At 48.1% G+C, this 19,760-nt stretch overlaps 1 protein-coding gene across 1 annotated transcript; it reads right to left on the bottom strand.

Moving 5' to 3' along the window:
* Positions 1-466: 466 nt before the first annotated feature.
* On the bottom strand, positions 467-13,786 carry LOC308432308 (SEC14-like protein 4; the record flags this gene model as incomplete). The annotated part of the gene is made up of 12 exons (XM_080932090.1): positions 467-668; positions 1,662-1,831; positions 1,928-2,067; positions 2,144-2,250; positions 2,443-2,526; positions 3,431-3,491; positions 3,765-3,860; positions 5,504-5,692; positions 5,801-5,860; positions 6,151-6,194; positions 10,389-10,464; positions 13,733-13,786. 12 exons carry the CDS (start codon positions 13,784-13,786, stop codon positions 529-531), a joined length of 1,221 nt encoding a protein of 406 aa, XP_080788216.1. The 3' UTR covers positions 467-528.
* Between the last annotated feature and the right edge of the window lie 5,974 nt (positions 13,787-19,760).

Below are 19,760 nucleotides of genomic sequence, written 5' to 3'. Positions count from 1 at the left end.
TTTCCTCTGATGGTTCCCCTGCCATGCCCTGGCTCTCCTCGGCTTCTGTTCCTTCCAAAGGAGGGGGAGTTTTTAAGTCTTGATGCTCTGCTCGAGCTGGGGCCTCTCTCCCCTTCACAGCCTGCCCAGCTGCCTCCAAATGGTCCTTCCCATCCTTGCTAACCACCAACTGGAGAGAAGCCAATCTACAGCAGTGCTTCCTGTGAGGAACTGGGCATGGATTTCATGTATCCAATCCCAGCTGGGATATCAGGCATGGCTGAATCCTGGGTGGGTGGGTGGGTGTCTTCAGGAGGGTGAGAACAAGGGGCAGGGTCCTTTCTCAGTGGAAATGTGATGTCACCCTCAGCCCCATTCTTGGGGTACAGGGGATGAAAATGCTGGTCTGTCTGAGTGGTCCCAAGGAAGGCTGAGATGGAGACAAGGGCTGAAGATCTCTGCAGCCATCTTCAGCATCACCCGCCTGGGGCTCAAGGAAGGAGGGGTGTGTGAAGTTGGATTGAGCAGGGTCAGAGGCAGCCAGAGTCTTTACTGTCCCGAGGAGGGCTCGTTGACCCCAAGGACCTGCAACTTCTCCTCACAGGCCTTGTCTGGAAGAAGCACCTCTGCAGTGTAGCCGATCTTCTTGGTGTGCAGGAGGCTGTAGGTGTTGTCAAAGCGCAGGACATCTGCAAGGATGGAGAGGTAACAAACAGCATAAGGACAGCCCCTGTGAGGTTGGGAACAGGCTGACCAGGCCCATGGGTAGGACATTGTGCATCAGTCACTACCCTGCCCCTGGCCCAGTGCTCATGACTACAGAAGGGAGATCTTCTAGATCTCCAGCATTACAGCCACATTTCACCATCCCTGGATCCCTCTAAAGAAAGCTTTCCATCCCCATTGCTGTACTTTGGGTAAGTGCTCCTGGAAGGGCCGTGTGTTGGCTTGGTCCTTAGGGTAGCGCTGTCAAAAGGTAGCAGGGACCTCAGAAGGGGGACTCACGGGTCTAATATCTAACCTAGGCTTTTCTTGGGCTTCTGATCCTCTTGATTCAGTTTCCTCAAGTGCTGGGATTACAGGTGTGGGCCAGCACGCTTGGCCTCTCTCCCTTTCCCTCCTGTTTCCCGGCCTGTGAGGTAGGTGTTTTCATTCTGGGGTATTCTTGCCATGCTGTGCCAACCTTGCCAGAGCCCCAAAGCAATGAGGTCACTGGACCTTGGACTAGAATCTCCAGAACTGTGTGGTATGGTAAATATCCCCCCCTTTCCTCTTCCTAAGCCTTGGGTATTTTGATACAATATGGAAAGCTGGCTAAGACACTAGACCATATTGTGTCTGGTGAAGCAGACATCAGTCCTAGTCACCTCTTTGGGATGTTTAGAGTTTAGACAACTGGGCAGGCCCCTTCTGGGGACCTCTACTCCCCCTTCCCCCAAAATAACCATGGATACCTAGTTATCTGTCTCTTAGCTATGAGCCCTGGCTATTGTACAATGCACCCCCTCCCTCACATCTACACTCCAGATCATAGACCCTGAAGACTACAACCCTGGAGTCTTTAGGTATAGTCCCCTAGACCCTCCCCAGGAGTTGCAAGTAGAGGGAACCCAGAAAGACCAGACTGGTCCAAGATTTCTTTCTATCACAAAGACAACTGCAGGAAGACTTGAAGTTCTTACAGACTCCAGTCTTGAGGCAGGTAAGGCTCCCATCCTCAGGCACCATGTGGGTGTTATAACGCTGGCTGGGCAGCACCTCCACCATCTCTCCGGCCTTCTGCCGCTCCCCCATCCTGGTCTTCAGGAAAATTCCAAAGCCAATGTCTCCACCATCCGATGCAAACTGCCACCTGGAGCAGATTGAGAAGAGTTCACTGATTGACCTCCTGTGTGGGCTGGGAGGCCCTTCCAGCTGTGCCCAGGTGTATGGCAGTCACCGTCCCTACCTGAGCACACAGCCTGGGAACAGGATCTCATTCTCCACCTGGTGGGAGGAGCCTCGGCCTACAAGCACGGTGTGCTCATACTGTGGTCTCTCCTGATTGCTCAGGTAATAGCGCTTGGGCACGTCGCCCCCGTAGTTGATCTGTGTGTGAGTCAGAGGTGGGTAAGTTTACAGTAGGTCAGGTGGTCTCCCTCCCCATCCTCTGGGCATTCTGTACCTTGGTTAGGCATTTGGGGTTACCATCAGGATCAGTCATAGTCCCCCCAAATTCCACAGGCAGCTGGTCAGGGCTCATAAACTTGAGAAGTTCTTGTTTCCAGTTAACTGTAAGAGGAAGAGGGGCTTGTGAGGGGCTCACAGCACACTCATGAGTCTGCTTTCTTGCTCTGAGGCCATAATCCTGAATCGGAAGTGTGCTGATGAGACCAGGCCATGGTTGTGAAAAGGATTTTTTCCAGACGAAGGCAGCAGCCTCTGTTTCCCCCTAGCTAGGGGCCGCAGGATCAAGGCACTTACCCCCCAGAATCACTATCTTCTTTTGTGTCACCTCTCCCATGAACGACTTGACCAGGTTGAAGGCCACAGGGAAGAGCTTGGGAGCTGAAACACAAAGAATTCAATCGGGAAGCTGGACAAGAAGAAACATTGCTGCATAAAGCCACAGCCATGGTCATACACTGGGTAGGGGTTGGATCCTACCCTGCCCTGCTGTGTGAGCTTTAGTTAAGGACTTCCACCTCAGTCCTAGGACTGTCAGCCTTAAAATGACTGCATGGTTCTCAGCAGTCAGTAGTGTCCCATAATCTAGTTGTAGGGTGTTGGGTACAAGCTGGACCCATAGCCACCCATGGTGATTCCTTGAGGACACCCTTTCCTTTCCCGACTCAAGGTTTTGCTAGGTGACCTTAGAATCCTTTGGGGTGAGAGTAGGTGGGGGAATCTGCTTTATATATCCTGTCCCACCCCAAAGACACCTGCTCACTCAGGGAGCACTTTTTGTGGGCCAAGTTTTGTGCCTAATTTTCTCATTTAGCAGACTCTCATTCAGCATCCCAACTCTCTCTCTCTCTCTCTCTCTCTCTCTCTCTGTGTGTGTGTGTGTGTGCACATGCGTGTGCCATGGTATCCCCACTTCACAACATGGGAAGGCTGAGCCTCAGTGAGATGAAACTGACTTGCTCGAGATGAGAGCACTAGCTAGATGTGTCATCTGAATCCGGGGAATTTGGGATGGCCATTGGAGACGGGGACCATCCTTTCTCAGAGTATATCTATCAGCTGGTGTGGCCCATGGCAACTGGCCCAATCTACAACAAGGTGAGCAAGAAAACAGCAGCAAACATTTAGAAACTAACATGGCTGCTGCATACCAGGAAAGGATTTTTCACATTAAAAACACAAACAAAAATCTTATGCCTTACAAAAGATGGTTTAGAGAAGTTCTAACTCAAAGGCTTCTTTACTGTTACCCTCCTCTGTCTCTCTTCCCCAGGCACCGACTCACCTCGAATAACGATTAAATTTTTCACTGTCTCAGGATAATTTGCTTCCAAGACGGCAAAAAACTGTGAAGTCAAAGTGACAACAGTCATGGCTGTGCTCAGCACCTTGGATACTCAGATTTCTGCAGCTCTGCTGCAGCCTTTCCCATGTGTGCAGCCTCCTCTGGGCTTCCTTCCTCCTCCTCCTCCGTAGGGTGGTGCCACGAACAGCATCTCAAGGCAGGCTGGTCCACATGCCCCCTAGAGGCTGTCTCTACTTTTCCATGGATGGGAAGCTGGTGTGTGCTGTGGGTCTCTCTTGGCCTGGAGCTGTTGATGCTTTCATCCCTGACTTACCTGCTGATAGACTTCCACCGCTGGTTTCCATAAGTGCCTCAGGCTCAACCCTTCCATATCAAACACCATCACCATCCTCTCGATCTTCCTGCCCAACTGCGTGGAACAGACCAGGCACATTGCTTAGATCTTGACCCACCCAGGGCATCCCGGCCATCCCTCTCCTTCTTCTTGCCTCCCACAACCCATGGCAGAGTGTTCTGTCAAGCCCATGGCATATCCCAAACAGATGGCATTCACCTAGGATGTGAGGGGATGTTGAATCTGAGCCCTAGCAGAGGCTGTAGGCTCTTCGAGTATCATTACAGTTTGCTCAGCACTGTCCTGGAGTGTGACTAAGCCATGATTCAGGGGTTGATAAGATGGCTCCACAGGCAAAGGTACTTGCTGCCAAGACCAATGGCCAGAGTTCAATTCCTGGGACCCACATGATGGGAGGAGAACTGATACTCTCTCTTCACACGGGTACCGTGGCATATTCTGGGCTCATATTTTGGATTCATAAGACCAACAGGGTTGGCTCCTGCACTGGGTTCCCTCTGAAAGATGCAGAGGTAAGAGGGCCCTCACGGGGCAGGGGACAAGACCTGCCCAGGGGAATACGAGGCCTTCTTGGAATAGAAGCTGCACTCTTGAGGGTTCTATATGCTTGTTTGCTTTTCAAGAAAGGATCTCTTCAGCTTCAAACTCACAGAGCTCCACCTGCCTCTGTCTCCCAAGAACTGGGATTAAAGGGATGCGCTACCACACCCAACGCTACTTATATATACTGTTTAAATATCTGTCTGTCTGTCATGTGTGGTGTGTGCGTATGCGTGTGCATACATGTGTGGTATGTGTAGGTATGTGCATACCACAGTACCACAGTGCCTGTATGGAAGTTAGAAGACGGCTTGCAGGAGTCAGTTCTCTCCTCCCACCATGTCAGTTCCAGAAACTGAGCTCAGGCTGTCAGGTATGGCTGCAAGTGACTTTATCCTCTCAGCCATCTCCTTGGCCCTAGGGCTTCATATATATACATACATACATACATACATATATATATATATATATATATATACACACACACATTTATATATATGAATAATTTATTCATGCATGAACATTTATATATAAAATATATCCATTTATAAAATATATGAAGATACAAAATATATGGTGACATATATTTATGATATATATGATATATATTTTACATATATAATTACATATATTAGTAACTCTGTAGTCTCTCCTTAAGTCCAATGTGGAAAGTACAAAGTCACCGCCTGGCCATCAGTTTTCCTAGTTAGAGAATCGACAGAGGTAACTAACTTTCCGTAAGCAAAGCCAGTTGCTCTAAGAAATCCTGGGGACAGAGCTAATGGTTCTCACTACACCCATGGTCAGTGTGTCAAGGCCTGGCTTTTTATGTGGGTGCTGGGAATCTAAATGTCATTTTTATGCTTGCGCAGCAGGCACTTTATAGACTCAGCTAGAAGGAAGACAGACATTAGTGACCTTAATTGTAGAGTCTGTTTATCTAATGTCTGTCTGTCTGTCTGTCTATCCACCCACCCATCTACCGCTCCTCTCTCACACCACACACACACCGATGCTCATTGATTAAAGAGGGGAAAAAAAATCATACTAAGAGCTGGTGGGTTTAAGAGAGACAAGGTGCCGATCTTTGTGGTGCCTACTGTCCCGCTTGGACACGCTAAGGCCATCATACACCCTACCTGAACAGCACCACTCACCTTTTGACTCTGTAGTTCACACTCATGTTGAAGCATCTCACAGACTTTGATACGCTTCCGGATCATGTCCTGCTTAGAGGCTGACATGACGAGCCCCTTGGGGTCCATTGTCCCAATGATGTCAAACCACACAGGGCAGCCTTCATAGTCATAGCCACACAGACCACCAGAATCATAGAGTTGGATCACCTGAACACATAGACAAAGTCCCGACTCAAACCAGCCCACACTGCGCCATCTGGTGGTGAGATGGAGGAGGGGCATCAGCAGGCCTAGGGGATACTGCAAGGGGCTCACCTCTGGTGGCTGCCATGTGAGGATGTGGTCCAGGTCCTGCTGATTCCGGAACTCCACATGCTGCAGAGACATGGAGGGGCTACAGAATCTGTCTGTCCCCAAAGTCTCCCCAAGTATTAGGGACACAAGGCTAGGTCTCTCTGCTCACAATCACAAGACTCTACCAGAGTATCCTTAGGCTCCACAGAACTGGGGATGGAGGTGGGAGAAGGGCTCAAGGAGGAGGGGCTCAGGCTTGTTCAAAAAAGGACCCAGGGAGATGGAAAATAACTCTGAGAAGGGACAACCTTTGCTGGCCAGAAACCTGGATCAGCATAGGGGAGTCAGGACACAGGGAGGCAGGGTCATACCTTCCGGAGCATGTCCTCAGACTTCTTAAGATCAAAGTTTCGAGCTGCAAAAACATGGGAAGGAGAGGCCAAATCTAGAATGAGCTGGTTATAGGGAATCAGTAAGATGGCTCAGGAGATAGGCTCCTGAGGTATAAAGTGCTTGCTACTGTTAGGTCTCAAACTGGGAACAAAGGCTAACTGAGGTGACTAACATACCAAAGTTGACCAAATGCCAGGTTTTCCCAGCATCCCTCAGTCCCTACCTGTTCCAGGATATGGCTGGCATACCTGCCTCTACTCTAAATTTCTCCAGTGCAGGGATTGGGCTGCCCTTCCCCTTACTGCCCTTCCTTACATAATCCAGCCATTTTGGTTACCAGACCCTTTTGGTCTACCCTTTCCCCTCCTGACCTCTCGGTCTGGCTCTCCCTTGCCTGTCTCCCCACATGACCTGGTACAAGGTCATGTTCACTCTGAACTCACACAGTGTTCCTGCCTCGGGCTGTGCTGTCTCTTCTATAACTTGTCTCCTCCACCAAACCTAGGGACAGTCATGGCCTTTCTTTTTCTGTTTCTTCTTCTTTTCATTCAGCTTGATGGCCTGAGTTTGATCTCTGGAACCCACATGATAGAAGAAAGAACCCAGTCTGAAAACTTCTCTGGTCTCCATGTGCGTTGGTTGCATGAGTCTCCCCGCCCCAATAAATAACAAATAAACCAATATAAAAATTATTTAAAACTGTTAGGACGAACTGGTCCCTAGAAGCTCATGAGGACAAAATTAGGGTGTCCTCGTTTTTCCTGTTACCCTCAGAATGCACTCTGGATCTGGAAATTTTATGTGTAGTGTATGTGTTTGCTTGTATGCATGTGTGCACGCATGAACATAGAGACCTGAGGCCGATGTTGGGTGTCTGAGGTTACACACAGACCGTGCTGGGTCTTGATGTTTATATGGATGCTGGGAGGAAAAACTTGGTCTTCATATTTGCTCAACACATACCTTAATAAACTCTCTCTAGTCCTGGGAGATATATATATCTGCACACGCATACATGTGTGCATTTGTGTGTGCATGGTGTGTGTGTGTGTGTGTGTGTGTGTGTGTGTGTGTGTGTGTGTGTGTGTAGTCTTGGCTGTACTGAGACTCACTCGGTAGACCATGCGGCTGGCCTCAAACTCAGAGATCTGCTTGCTTCTGCCTCCTGAGTGCTGGGATTAAAGGTGTATGCCACTTCCCAGCAGAATTTAGATATTTTTTGAAGATCTTTAACCCCCATGAAAGTCTCTGCAAATGTGATTTCTGGTTCTGTGTCTCTTGAAACTGAGAGAGAGAGAGAGAGTTCAAGCAATCCTCCTGCGTCAGCCTCCTAAACATCTGGAACTACAGGCATGCCTCCAGCTCACAGTTACAGTCTATTTTGAGTTATCTACAGTCTATATCCCTTGGCAGCTTCTTTTTAATGCTACTAGCTCAGTATCAAGTTTTACTGATGGAGCGGAAGTGCAACGCACCATCAGAGATGTCCAAGTGGAAGGTGACTTTCCTACCAGACAGCCTTTGCCCTGTTCACGCACCACTTCAAGAAATGACCACAGAGGCTACTAGCCCAGCCTCTCCTCTGACCAGGTATTTACTGCACACACGGGCAGCCCATCCCATGCCTCAGCAGCTTCAACTGAGCCTAAAGCTGTCTCCTAAGGACTCCAGTCCCACACAGAGACCAGACAATCGTAAGCAGTGGCCTGTCAGTGTGAGCATCACTATGTGTGTCCGAGATTACAACCTGCCTTTTCCTCCACCCAAGTGTTTATTAGTGTCTCCTGCATCAGTGATGCTCCGTCGAATGGTCCCCACCATCTCTGAACTGCTCAGCATGTGGCTACTGATGAATGCAAGTGTGGCTAGTGAGATGAAATCTTAATTTAGTCTAATCCTGATAGCTAAATATGTCTATAGACTACCAAACTGAATATGGCAGCTCTAAATATATTAGCATTTGAAGGTTTTGTTTGTTTGGTGTGTGTGTATGGGTATCTTTTCTGCTCTAAGTTAAAATTCTAGGAGTTTCATAGGTTTAGTGGCTGGTTTGAGTTGTACCTGAGTTCTCATCATATTTAATAATTGGATATTACTTCATATGGGAATACTACAAGTTTTTGTTGTTTCCCTGGGCTTTTTTTTCCTTTCTGAAAACCTAAAACTGTTTCTAAAATCAAGTTTTAAAAAATTGATTTTAAAAGAACACAAAACAACGGAGAGGGGAGCCTCTGGGACGGGTTCCTTCACGTAGGCCTGGTGACCTCATCTTTGACTCAACACCTTGAAGACAGGGATCAGCTCTGTCCCCACAATGCAGCAGAAGAAAGTAAGGCTGAGAGGCCAGCTTCTCACCAGGGCTCTGCTAGCACTTGTGGAGCTGGGTCTCACTTACAAGTCTGTCTTGTTTACAACTATTTAAACCATGTGCCTTGTGACCATCTTCTGGGATGATTTACCTTAAGTGCAAACTCTATCCTGTGTGTTAAAATCATTCCCCTGTCCCCTAAGCCCTGCTCCATTTCTGTATTACTTTTCCAGACTGCTGTGACTTCTAGAAGGAGCCCCTTCTCTACCATTACTTTAGTTCACTCCTTTGTGTTTGTTTGATACCCCAGGGGACTGAAGGTAGACCTAAGTTCTAAAGACAGTGTTCAAGTTGGGGAGACCCTGGATTCTGCCAAAGCCAAAGGCACTGGGGTAAAAATATTAGGAGACTCAGACATAGAATAGATTCTTTAAAGAAAATGCATTGTTAGTAGAAGCAGAAGGTGAACAGCTCTAAGAGAGGGACAGTTGCCCCCTGAGAGGAAACGGGAGTTAGTGTTTTCTTTAGAGATGATGGTAGTTACTTAGTTGTCTGGCCAGGTTCCATATCAGCAGGCTACTTAAAAAGTAACAGATTTTACAAGAGCACTGGCTGCTCTTCCAGAGGTCCTGAGTTCAAATCCCACCAACCACATGGTGTCTCACAACCATCTGTAATGGGATCTGATGCCCTCTTCTGGTGTGTCTGAAGACAGCAACAGTGTACTTATACATGTATGAAAGAAAGAGAAGGGGGGGAGGAGGGAGAGAGGGAGGAAGGAAGAAAAGAACAAGTCACTGGGGCCAGGCTTCAGGTTCTCAGGTTCTGACTGACAGATTGAGGAAATGTCAGACCAGGGAGATGGCTCAGTGAAGTGTTGCCACATAAGCACCAGAACTGGTTCATATCCTAGCACCTCCGTAATAGCCCATGTGTAATCCCGAAACTTGGGAGGTGGAGACAGAGGATTCCCTGGGGCAAGCTGTCTAGTTAGACTAGTTAATCAGCAAGCTCTAGGTTCAGCAAGAGACCCCGCTCAGTAAATAAAGTGATTAAGGAAAGCACCTGTCATCAATCTCTGACATCCACATGCACTAACACACACACACACACACACACACACACACACCACACAGCGCTGTAATATTTGACTCTTTTAAGTCTACAAATAAAACTGCACTTAGTGAGGTTAGGGCTCAAACTCAGGACAAATGGCTAAAGGAGGTGCCTGTTTAACATATCAAAGTGGGCGCTGACCACCAGGCTCTCCAGGTGGCTCTCAGTATTTATTGCAGAGTCACCCTGCCTGGCATGCCCCATCCACTACCCCAAACTCTCCAGCCCAAGGGCTGGGCTTGCCTTTCCCCAGCCTCTGATCTCTATATAACCTTAGCCATTTTCCCTACCCTGTCTCTAGGTTCCTAGGTACTCTCTTTGCCCCGCCCCTTCCTATCTGACCCACCCCCATGGTCCAGGTCAGCCTGATGCCTCTGACCGTGCTCTCCCTCACAATAAACCTCCTCATCCCTGTGAATAGTCATGTCCTCATTTCCTTTTCATTCACGTGACTCCTGTCCACACGAGAGAGAGAGAGAGAGAGAGAGAGAGAGAGAGAGAGAGAGAGAGAGAGAGAGAGAGAGAGAGAGAGAGAGTGTGTGTGTGTGAGAGAGAGAGAGAGAGAGAGAGAAAGAGAGAGAGAGAGAGAGAGAGAGACAGAGACTACGGTTCAGAAGAGTCAGTGCTGTGCATTTAATGGTTGGAGTTTAGATTTCTAGCCTAGAGCAGGCCAATGGGAAGCCTGTGTCACAGTGAGATTGTTCTCGGAGGTCTCCCACCTCACTTTCTAGCTGTCTTGCTCTTTTCTCTCCTTTCCCTTGCTCTCTGTCTCCCTGACCCCTATGACCTCACCTCGGAGCCAACGCAGAAGGAAGTAGTCATCAGCCTTAGGCAGGGTGGGCAGCACATCCTGGAGATTCTCCCGGAACTAGGAGAAAAAGGATAGATGTGATGGTCAGAGAGTTCCTGGTCATCAGGGTCAGAGCAGCTCCAATGAGGTGGGCGTGGTTACCTGTCCTCAGCACTCCAGTTACTAGGCAAGCTAAAAGCTGAGACAGGAGATTTAGTCAGTGTGGCAATGATTGGAAAGAGAAACAAGAGGTCCAGTGACCCCTCCCCCACAACACAAGTGGTTCTTTGTGGTCCAGGGAATGAGGCTTAAGTTTAAACAAAGGGTAGAGGGTATATATAAGTAAGCAGTCCTGACAAGGGTGGCTCTGCCCATCACTGACACATCATTGTCTGTCCTGAAATGCGGTCTCAAGAGTTATCAGAGCTGTGTGAATCTCTTCTTGGGAGACAAGTTCCCTTTCTGGCTAGTACCAGAGCCTTCCCCTGGTTCTAGTATATTCTAGTATATAAGTACCAGAACCCCAGCCTTTTCTCTCTCACTCCAGGTGATTCTGATGAAGGCTAGTCTGACAGTTCTAGAGATATTAGCCCAAAAACTGCATCCTGATGGTTGGAGTTAGAGAAGAGTTACTCTCTCTGAGTTCTTCCTCATTTGTGAAACGAAGGTAATGTCAAATTTGGGCTTGAATGTGTTTAAAATAAACACGTAAACCGGGTTTGGTAGTGTGAGTCTGAAGCCCTACCACTCAGGAAGCTGGGGCAGGAGGATCATGAGTTTGCTACTAGCCTGGGCTACTAATGGGAAAAAAGAAAACTTACAGGTCTGGAGTTAGAGATAACTGGATCTTCTTCCAGAGTTTGATTCCTAGCATTCACACCCAGGCTCACCACCATCTATAACTCCAGTTTCAGAGACCCAGAGCCCTCTTCTGTTCTCCTCGGGTGCCAGAAATTCATGTTATGCGCAGATATGCATTCAGGCAAAACACTCATATAGCACCACACAGCCACACACACACACAGCCACACTCACACAGCCACACTTACACAGCCACACACACACACACACACACACAGCCACACACACACACACACACAGCCACACACACACACAGCCACACACACACACACACAGCCACACACACACACACATAGCCACACACACATACACAGCCACACACATACACACACAGCCATACACACATACACAGCCACACACACACACACACAGCCACACACACACAGACACACACACACAGCCACACATATACACACATAGCCACACACACATACACAGCCACACACATACACACACAGTCACACACACACACACACACACACACACACACAGCCACACACACTGGCACACACCTCTGTAAGCCTGTGCCTAGTACCCAAGAGGCAGAAGTAGGTGAATCTTGTGCGTTTGAAGTCAGTCAGGGATAGGTATCCCGAATTTCTTAAAAGTAACAATAATAATTGTTATTTTGAGACAAGGTCCTACTATGTAGACCAGACTGGCCTGGGACTCACAGAGATCATCCTGCCTCTGCCTCCCAAGGATTGGGATTAAAGGTATATGCTACCATGTCTGGCTAACAATAATAATCCACAAAAGAATGAAATGAGACTGTATTTGGCTTTGCTTACAAAATTAAAAAGGAATATGTGGGGGGAAAATGGCCAAACATGAAGGTAGAAATTCCTATAATCAGATCATGAGCACTTGGGTCCTGAGGCTGCACCATGCCTTATAGCAACTTTTACAGCCTAACATGGAGTGGCCAGTTTAGAAATAACGGTGCTCTACAACTTACTAAAGCCAGCGTCAGGTGCCACTGCCGGGCCACCACCAACTATCACTACCCCCTCAGGTAACTACCCTCTCACTGCCGTTTGGTGTGACTGGCTCGGGTGCACACCCACAGTAGAAGAAAAGCACGACTCCTCAGCAGTCAAAGGATTCACACCAGAAAGCAGCTGCAGCCTCTGGGGCCAGAGGAAATTTTGTTGGGGGTTAGAGGGTGTGAAAGGCACCAGGGCCCCTTATAAAACAATAACTCGTCATCCCCTCTAGGTGTCTTCTCACTCAGCCTGCAGAGAAGCCACCTGATAGTATCACATTGAAGACGGTGTCTGGAAGTGTGACCACAGTGGTCTACACTAAGCTCAGGAGGATTCTAGAAGGAAGTGATCCAGGGCACGGTAGTACAGAACTCCAGGCTCAGCCAAAGCCTTTCCTCCCTCCCTCTTTTCTTTCCTATACGCTTTAGAATAGGAAGCATTTGTTGGTTTTAATTAGTGGAGAAAGTAGAACAGCTCGTGGGGTTTTCCATCATAACTCACTCCCAGACACAAGGTTTCCAGTTCCAAAGGAACCTTGTGCCTGATGCCTCCCAACCGTCAGCACCAGGAGGCTCATCAGAGGATCCCTCCTGCTCCACTAGGGACCCTTCTTTCACTTGGAGACCCTGACTGAACCCCCAGTCCTTCACCTGGGGATCTCATTTCTTCCGATAAGGTCCTTCCCTGTGGGAGACACTACAAAACGAGACAGTGTCACTATGTTCAGGCTGTGAACCCACAACCGCCTGGTCTTTGTCTCACAAGGCTTGAGATTCCAGACTTAAGCCTTCAGCACCTGGCTTTCTTCACAATTCTTAAGCTTCCCCTTCAAACAAGTTTGAGTGTGAACCTGCTGGGACTCCTTAAGACCTGAGCCTCCCCTTCCTGATAGCCCTTCCCTTCTCCAGGTACAGCTTGCAGGATGCTCTCAAAATCAGACCCCCTAACCCTCTATTTCTCTGTAATAATTAAAAGTAAACAAGTAAGTCTGATAGGGAGAGAACTGGGAACCCAGACAACAGAAACCAAACCAAACCAAACACTGTCGCAATCTGTCAGAGATCTTCAAATTTGCCTGGCAGCAGTCACAGGCTGGGAACAGAGGCCAGGGATGGGTGGTGGGGCAGGCTGTGTTGGAAGGCTAAACTTGCAAACACACACATTCTCTCTCTCTCTCTCTCTCTCTCTCTCTCTCTCTCTCTCTCTCTCTCTCTCTCTCTCTCTCTCTCACACACACACACACACACACACACACACGAACACACACACACACACACGAACACACACACACACACACGAACACACACACACACACACACACACACCAGCGGTTGCTCAGAGGTAGAGGGAGAGAAGGGCATCCTGGCCCAGGCGCTGCTGCACAGTGTGTGGGAGGTGCTGGCTTCGCCATCCAGTCCCTGCATAGGGTTAGAGCCAATGTGGGCCGCTTGGGTTCTGCTTGGCTCCCATGCCTTCCCTCCCATCATCTCACTCCTCACCCTGGTCAGAGCCTCCTGCTGCTGCGGGCTCAGGTCCCCGACTTGTCCGCTCATGGTGCGCTCACTCGGCTAGGCCTCAGCTCTGCCACCCTCACTGGGCTTTACTTAGCAGGTCTGCTGCTGGTCCCGCCCCAAGGGAGAGTCTCTGTTTCAGCCCCGCCCTACCCAGTGCTCCCCGGTTTTTGCTTTTGTTTTGTTTTGTCTGCCCCAGGTCATCAAGCCTACCTTAATGAGGTAGAGAGGCCACCGGACCTCAAGAGGTGTCCTGAGAGTCTGAGGTAGCAAGTGGCTCTTGCCTCCAGGTCTTCAGGGCTCTGCCGCTCAAGGGGTGGGATTGTAATGTGTGTGGAGTGGGTGTTAAGAAAGTGTTCACCTAAGGACAGGTACATGGAACACAACCTTCTGAACCACCAGGTAGGAGGTAAGGATGTCACCACTTCTGAGTCTTTTTGCCTAAGGAGATCCCAGTCCCCCTCCCCCTGACCTTGAACACAGGCTGCGCTCCACAAATGTTTGCTGGCCAGAAGAGCCCTTATTTGCCAAATGGCTCCGGGCGCTCTAGATGTTAGGAAGGATTAGGTAAGACGTGTCTCCTGTGTTAGCAGAATGCCTGGCATAGCACATTCATTGTTACAGACACAGTTTCAAAACTCTTATGAAAGCCATCAGCATGGGCAGGAACTGCAGGATGGCCCAGGGCTGAGCCCCTGGGAAATGCTCACAGCTAGAGGGCCGGGGCATGGGTGGGAGGTGGCACTGAGTAGGCTGAACTCTCTGGGTAGGGCAAGAAAACACAGGCTGCTTGGCATGAGTTTTCTGAAAAGCAGGTGGCAAGGGAGCAGGGAGGAGACAGCGAAACAGGCCACGAGGCCTTCCCCCTCTGTCCTCCCATGGGTCAAATCAAGTTCTAGGTATGAGATGACCAAGCATGGGCTCAGGTGAGACTATTAACCGCTGGAGACGTGATTGGTCACCAGCAAGTATGGTCTGTACTAAATAGAAACAACAAATCAGATTTCAATGACTTAGCACCAGAAACAGTAAATATTTTATTCATTTTTCCTACTGACTATATATGTATGTATGTATGTATGTATGTATGTATGTATACATATGTGTGTGTGTTTTCATAATATAACTTTCAGTATTCTAAAATGTACAAAATACACTTTTAAAAAAGACAGGGCTCTTATGTAGACCAAGATGGTTTCAGACTCACTGTGTAATCAAGGAGAATCTTGAAGTCTTGGTCTTCCTCCTTCCACCTCCCCAATGAAGGAATTATAGGCAGGTTCCATCACATCTGGTATACTGGGTAATTTTATGTTAACTTGACACAAGCTAAAGTTATCAGTAAGGAGGTAGCATCAGTTGAGAAGATGCCTCCATCAGATTGGGCTATTGGCACATCGATAGGACATTTTCCTAATTAGTGACCAATGGGGGGATGGCCTAGCCCATTGTGGGTGGTGACAGCCTAGGGCTGATGGTCCTGGGTTCTATAAGAAAACAGGTTGAGGGAGCTATAGGAAGTAAGCCAGTAAGTAACATCCCTCCATGATCTCTGTATCAGTTCCTGCCTCCAGGTTCTTGCCCTGTTTGAGTTCCTGTCCTGACTTCTTTTTATGATGAACTGTGATGTGGAAGTGTGAGCCTCCCAAACTGCTTTGTTCATGGCGTTTTGTCCAAACAATAGTGGCTCTAACTAGGACTCGTGGTTTATAGGGCTCTGGAGCTGGAACACAGGACAAGCCCTCTACAAACGGAGCTGTTCCTCAGATGAAGGGGCTCAGGGTGGACCAGCACAAAATGCATTTATTTTATTTTTGTTCATAGTTTTCATTTTCTGAGACAGAGTCTCACTATGTAGCTCTTGCCAACCTGGAACTCACTCTGTAGATCAGGCTGACCTTAAACCCACAGAAATCCTCCTGCCTCTGCCTCTGTCTCTGGAGTGCTGGAATGAAAGGCCTGTGTTGTAATTGATGGGTTTTCTTCTTTAGGGGAATTTTAGGAGTCAGCGAGGGTTAAGAACTGTAAGAGGACATGTCCTGAGCTGTGGTTTGACAGGGAATATTTTCACTGCCTTACAGACCCTCTATGTTCTGTTTATTCTTTCTCCCTTTTAGACTCCAGGTACCTGTACCTGGGGAGGTGGCGGAGTGGTTCAGAGCACTTCTTGCTCTCACAAAAACAAAAACAAAAAACCCTGGTTTGTTCTGCAGCATCTCTATCAGGAAGCTCACAACCCTCTGTAACTACAGTTCCAGGCGATCTGACGCCCTCTTCTGGCCTTCTGGGGCATTGCATTACCTGGTGCACACACACACACACACACACACACACACACACACACACTCAGACAAGCAAGCATACATAATTCTCAAATGCAGCTATTATAAAACTGTGGTGGCACACTACTGTGATTCCAGCACAATTGGGGGGCTGAAGTGGGAGGTTGAGAATCTCTGGACTCCATTCTAAGGTGTCTTTTTCAAAAGTAAATAATTGTATCTACGTGTCACTAGGAGCTGGGATTGTGTCAAAAACTGAGTCCTTAAGGGGGCACTCTTGGGTGGGTTGTGGGAAACTCAGAGTCAGGGAGCGATGACATGTTAGCCCAGCGTTTTCTCCAAGCTGGTGGGGATGGGTGATGTAGTGTCCTCTGAAGGTGGGGCTGGGGGAAGGAGGGCAGATGGCGTTTCCCAGCCTGTGCAAGGGATGAGCAGTGGTTCTAGCCTAACAGTGCCCATGCACACATGCAGACAAAACGTCCATACACAGAAGATAGAAATAAATAAAGAAGAGCCTAGAGATGATGGCTCAGCAACTGAGAACATGGTTGTTCTTCCAGAGGACCTGGGTTCAATTCCCAGCAACCACATGGTGGCTCATAACCATCTGTAATGGGATCCGATTCCCTCTTCTGGTGTGTCTGAGGACAGCCACAGTGTACTCACACATAAAATAAATAAATAAATAAGCAAATAAGTAAATAAATAAATAAATAAATCTTTACAAATAACCTAGCTGGGGCTGGAGAGATGGCTCAGTGGTTAAGAGCACTGACTGCTCTTCCAGAGGTCCTGAGTCCAAATCCCAGCAACCACATGGTGGCTCACAACCATCTGTAGTGAGATCTGATGCCCTCTTCTGGTGTGTCTGAAGACAGCTACAGTGTACTTACATATAATAAATAAATAAATCTTTAACAACAACAACAACAATCTGGGAGGTGGAGACAAGGAATTCAAGGTCATCTTTGGCTACTTAGCCAGTGGAGGGCAGCCTGGGCTACACAAGACCCTGTTTAAGAGAAACTGTTTAAGTTACTGTTGGTCTGTGCTGGTGTGAATTTGCAGAAAGCAAATGTACAAGAATTGGTATCTTCATAAAGCAAAAATGAAAATTTATAATAAAAATAAGGAACCAAGGGAAAGAAGATCCTGTGCTCCGATTCTCAGAGAAGCAAACACACAGGCACATCCATCAGAGGTTCACTGCTTCTCCCCCAGGTCTTGATGCTCACAGAAGCAGTGAGATGCCTTACACCCCCGAGAAATCAGACAGGAAACAAGTAACACACACACTTTGTGAAAGTGCATAAGAATTTGACCTTGGAAAAATGATGATAGTGTTCGTCAGGAGTCCGTGAAACGAAGACCTTCATATATGCATTGTATATAAATATAATTTATATATAAACTTGATTTCATGTATATGTGTGTTTTGCCTGCATATATGTCTGTGCACCATCTGCATGCTGTACTTAAAGGAGGATGTCAGATCCCCTGGAAATCGAGTTATAGATGGTTGTGAGCCTCCATGTGGGTGCTGGAATCAAACTCTGGACCTCTGGAAGAGCAGTCAGTGTTCCTAACCACTGAGCCACCTCTCCAGCCCTGAGGACGTCACATATCAGTGGCAGGAAAGTACTGTTTTTCTGGAAATGACTTGGCAACACCTAATGGATTCCTCAAACATTTTATAACTCTGCTCAGTGATAATCCTGATGGAAAGTAGTTCATGTTTACAATTATATTGAATATATGTCGGTCTGGAGAGGCAGATCAGCAAGTGGATATGCTGTTCACCAAGCTTGATGACTCAGTTTCATCCCCAGGACCTACAAACTGGAAGAAAAGTACTAACTCCAGAGAGGTTTCCTCAGACTTCACCCCCCTCACACACACACACACACACACACACAGAGAGAGAGAGAGAGAGAGAGACTCATACACACTCACAGACACATGCACACACACACTCACACACAGACACATACACACAAACACACACAAACATACACTTACACAGACACACACACTCACGTTAAGACACATACACTTACACACACACACACCCAGTGGAAAAAAAATTAAAACACAGAATATCTATATGTTCATACATTTTTCAACAGAAATTTGAAGCCAGTTTAAATAAACTACGGGCCTTGATGTAGCTGGTGAGGACTTTGAAATACAGGAGAAAAAATAACCATGAATCAACTTGAAAAAAGGACCAGATGGTGTGTGCCTCACACTTCTGGGAGGAAGACAAATCCACTCAGTGAAGGATTGAACATGGGAAAATCTCACTTCACTTTCCCATCTCCGAGGAAAGAAAAGGTCCCCAGTGACTATGTCCTGAAAAGACAGGCCTGTGTTTAGCCAGCTCTGCTCACCGGGTCTACTCTAAGGGCCTGTCAATATTAGCTCAGTGCTGACAAACAGAAAAATAATGAGTCACGAGTCACTCTGTGACCTGAAGGTCTCAAGCCACAAGAGGCAGAGAAATTCATTTACAAGTGTTTTGCATTCCCAGCACAAGCTCCAGTCTGGAGTCTGCCATGACTGTTGGGGGAGAGATTACCTGTTAAAGGCAAAACACATCACGTCATCCAGGACAACAGGAAGTTGCTCAGAGCAAAACTGCCACTTGTGGGGCACTGGACCGTGCCAGGAAACTTGGTAAGGTTGAGTAAGTTCAGAGACCCCACACTCAGGCACCCATCTGAGGACAGTAGGTGGCTCCCTGCTCCCTACAGATTCCTGGCCTGGAACACGTGACCACACTCCCCATATAGGAAGGTGAGCAGTGGTCACATAGATCAGAACAGAGTTCTCTGTGCTAATGAGGTATCCAGGTGGGTTCTGGGAGTTTAGCCAATAAGCTTCCCTTCCCAGACATTCCTTCCTGCAAAAGGTATTTAATCTCTGGTCCACTCTGGAGAAGTGGTATGCACCCATCTTCCATGATGAACAGTCAATAAACCATACGGACAGGTATAGACTGTCTCTTTCATCAATAACTACCGTGGGGAGCATGGAGGAAGTCTCCCTCTACAGAGCTACACCATTTAAGTCTTCCACAGAAGGCCCTTCTGAGCTAGACTGCAGCCCCCTCCCCTGTGCCAGTCCTGAGCTTGTCCATCCATCCCCAGAGCATGGATCCATCCTCAGTTCGTGGGCTCCCTCCGTTCCCAACGTTCCCAACGTCTGGATCTCCAGGAATTTGGGACACCCCCACACTCAGCCCTGGGCTCCTCTCCCACTGTTCCCAACTCCACACAGTTTCCAGCAAGACTAGACACCCAGGAGTCAGGGAACCCCAGCTTTGGCCTCAGTTTATGTCATTTCTCACTAGGACTGAAGCCCCCCACCCAAGGCTGTTCTCCCCTGCCCTGAATGGTGTATTGGTGCTTCCCGTAAGCTCAGCTCCCAAAGGTGGTGCAGGGTAAAATGTAGTCTAGTGTCTTCCATTTTCCTCCCCAAGCAGCATTTCTATGCTCTAGTGGCAAGGAGAAACTCGGGACCACAGGCACTGACCCTCAAAGAGCTTTCTTAAGAGAGCAGAAAGGAGCCCGGTGGGGTGGCACGCACTTTTGATCCCAGCACTCAAGAGACAGAGGCAGACAGATCTTTGTGTGTTCAAGACCAACCTACTCTATAAAACCAGTCCAGGACAGTCAAGACTGTTATACAGAAAAATCCTGTCTGGAAAAAAAAAACACACACACACACACACG

The sequence above is a fragment of the Micromys minutus genome (genome assembly GCF_963924665.1).
Source record: "Micromys minutus genome assembly, chromosome: 1".
NCBI lineage: Eukaryota > Metazoa > Chordata > Mammalia > Rodentia > Muridae > Micromys > Micromys minutus.
The sequence above is the reverse complement of the archived record's forward strand: the minus strand, read 5'-3'. Positions and strand labels throughout refer to the sequence as shown.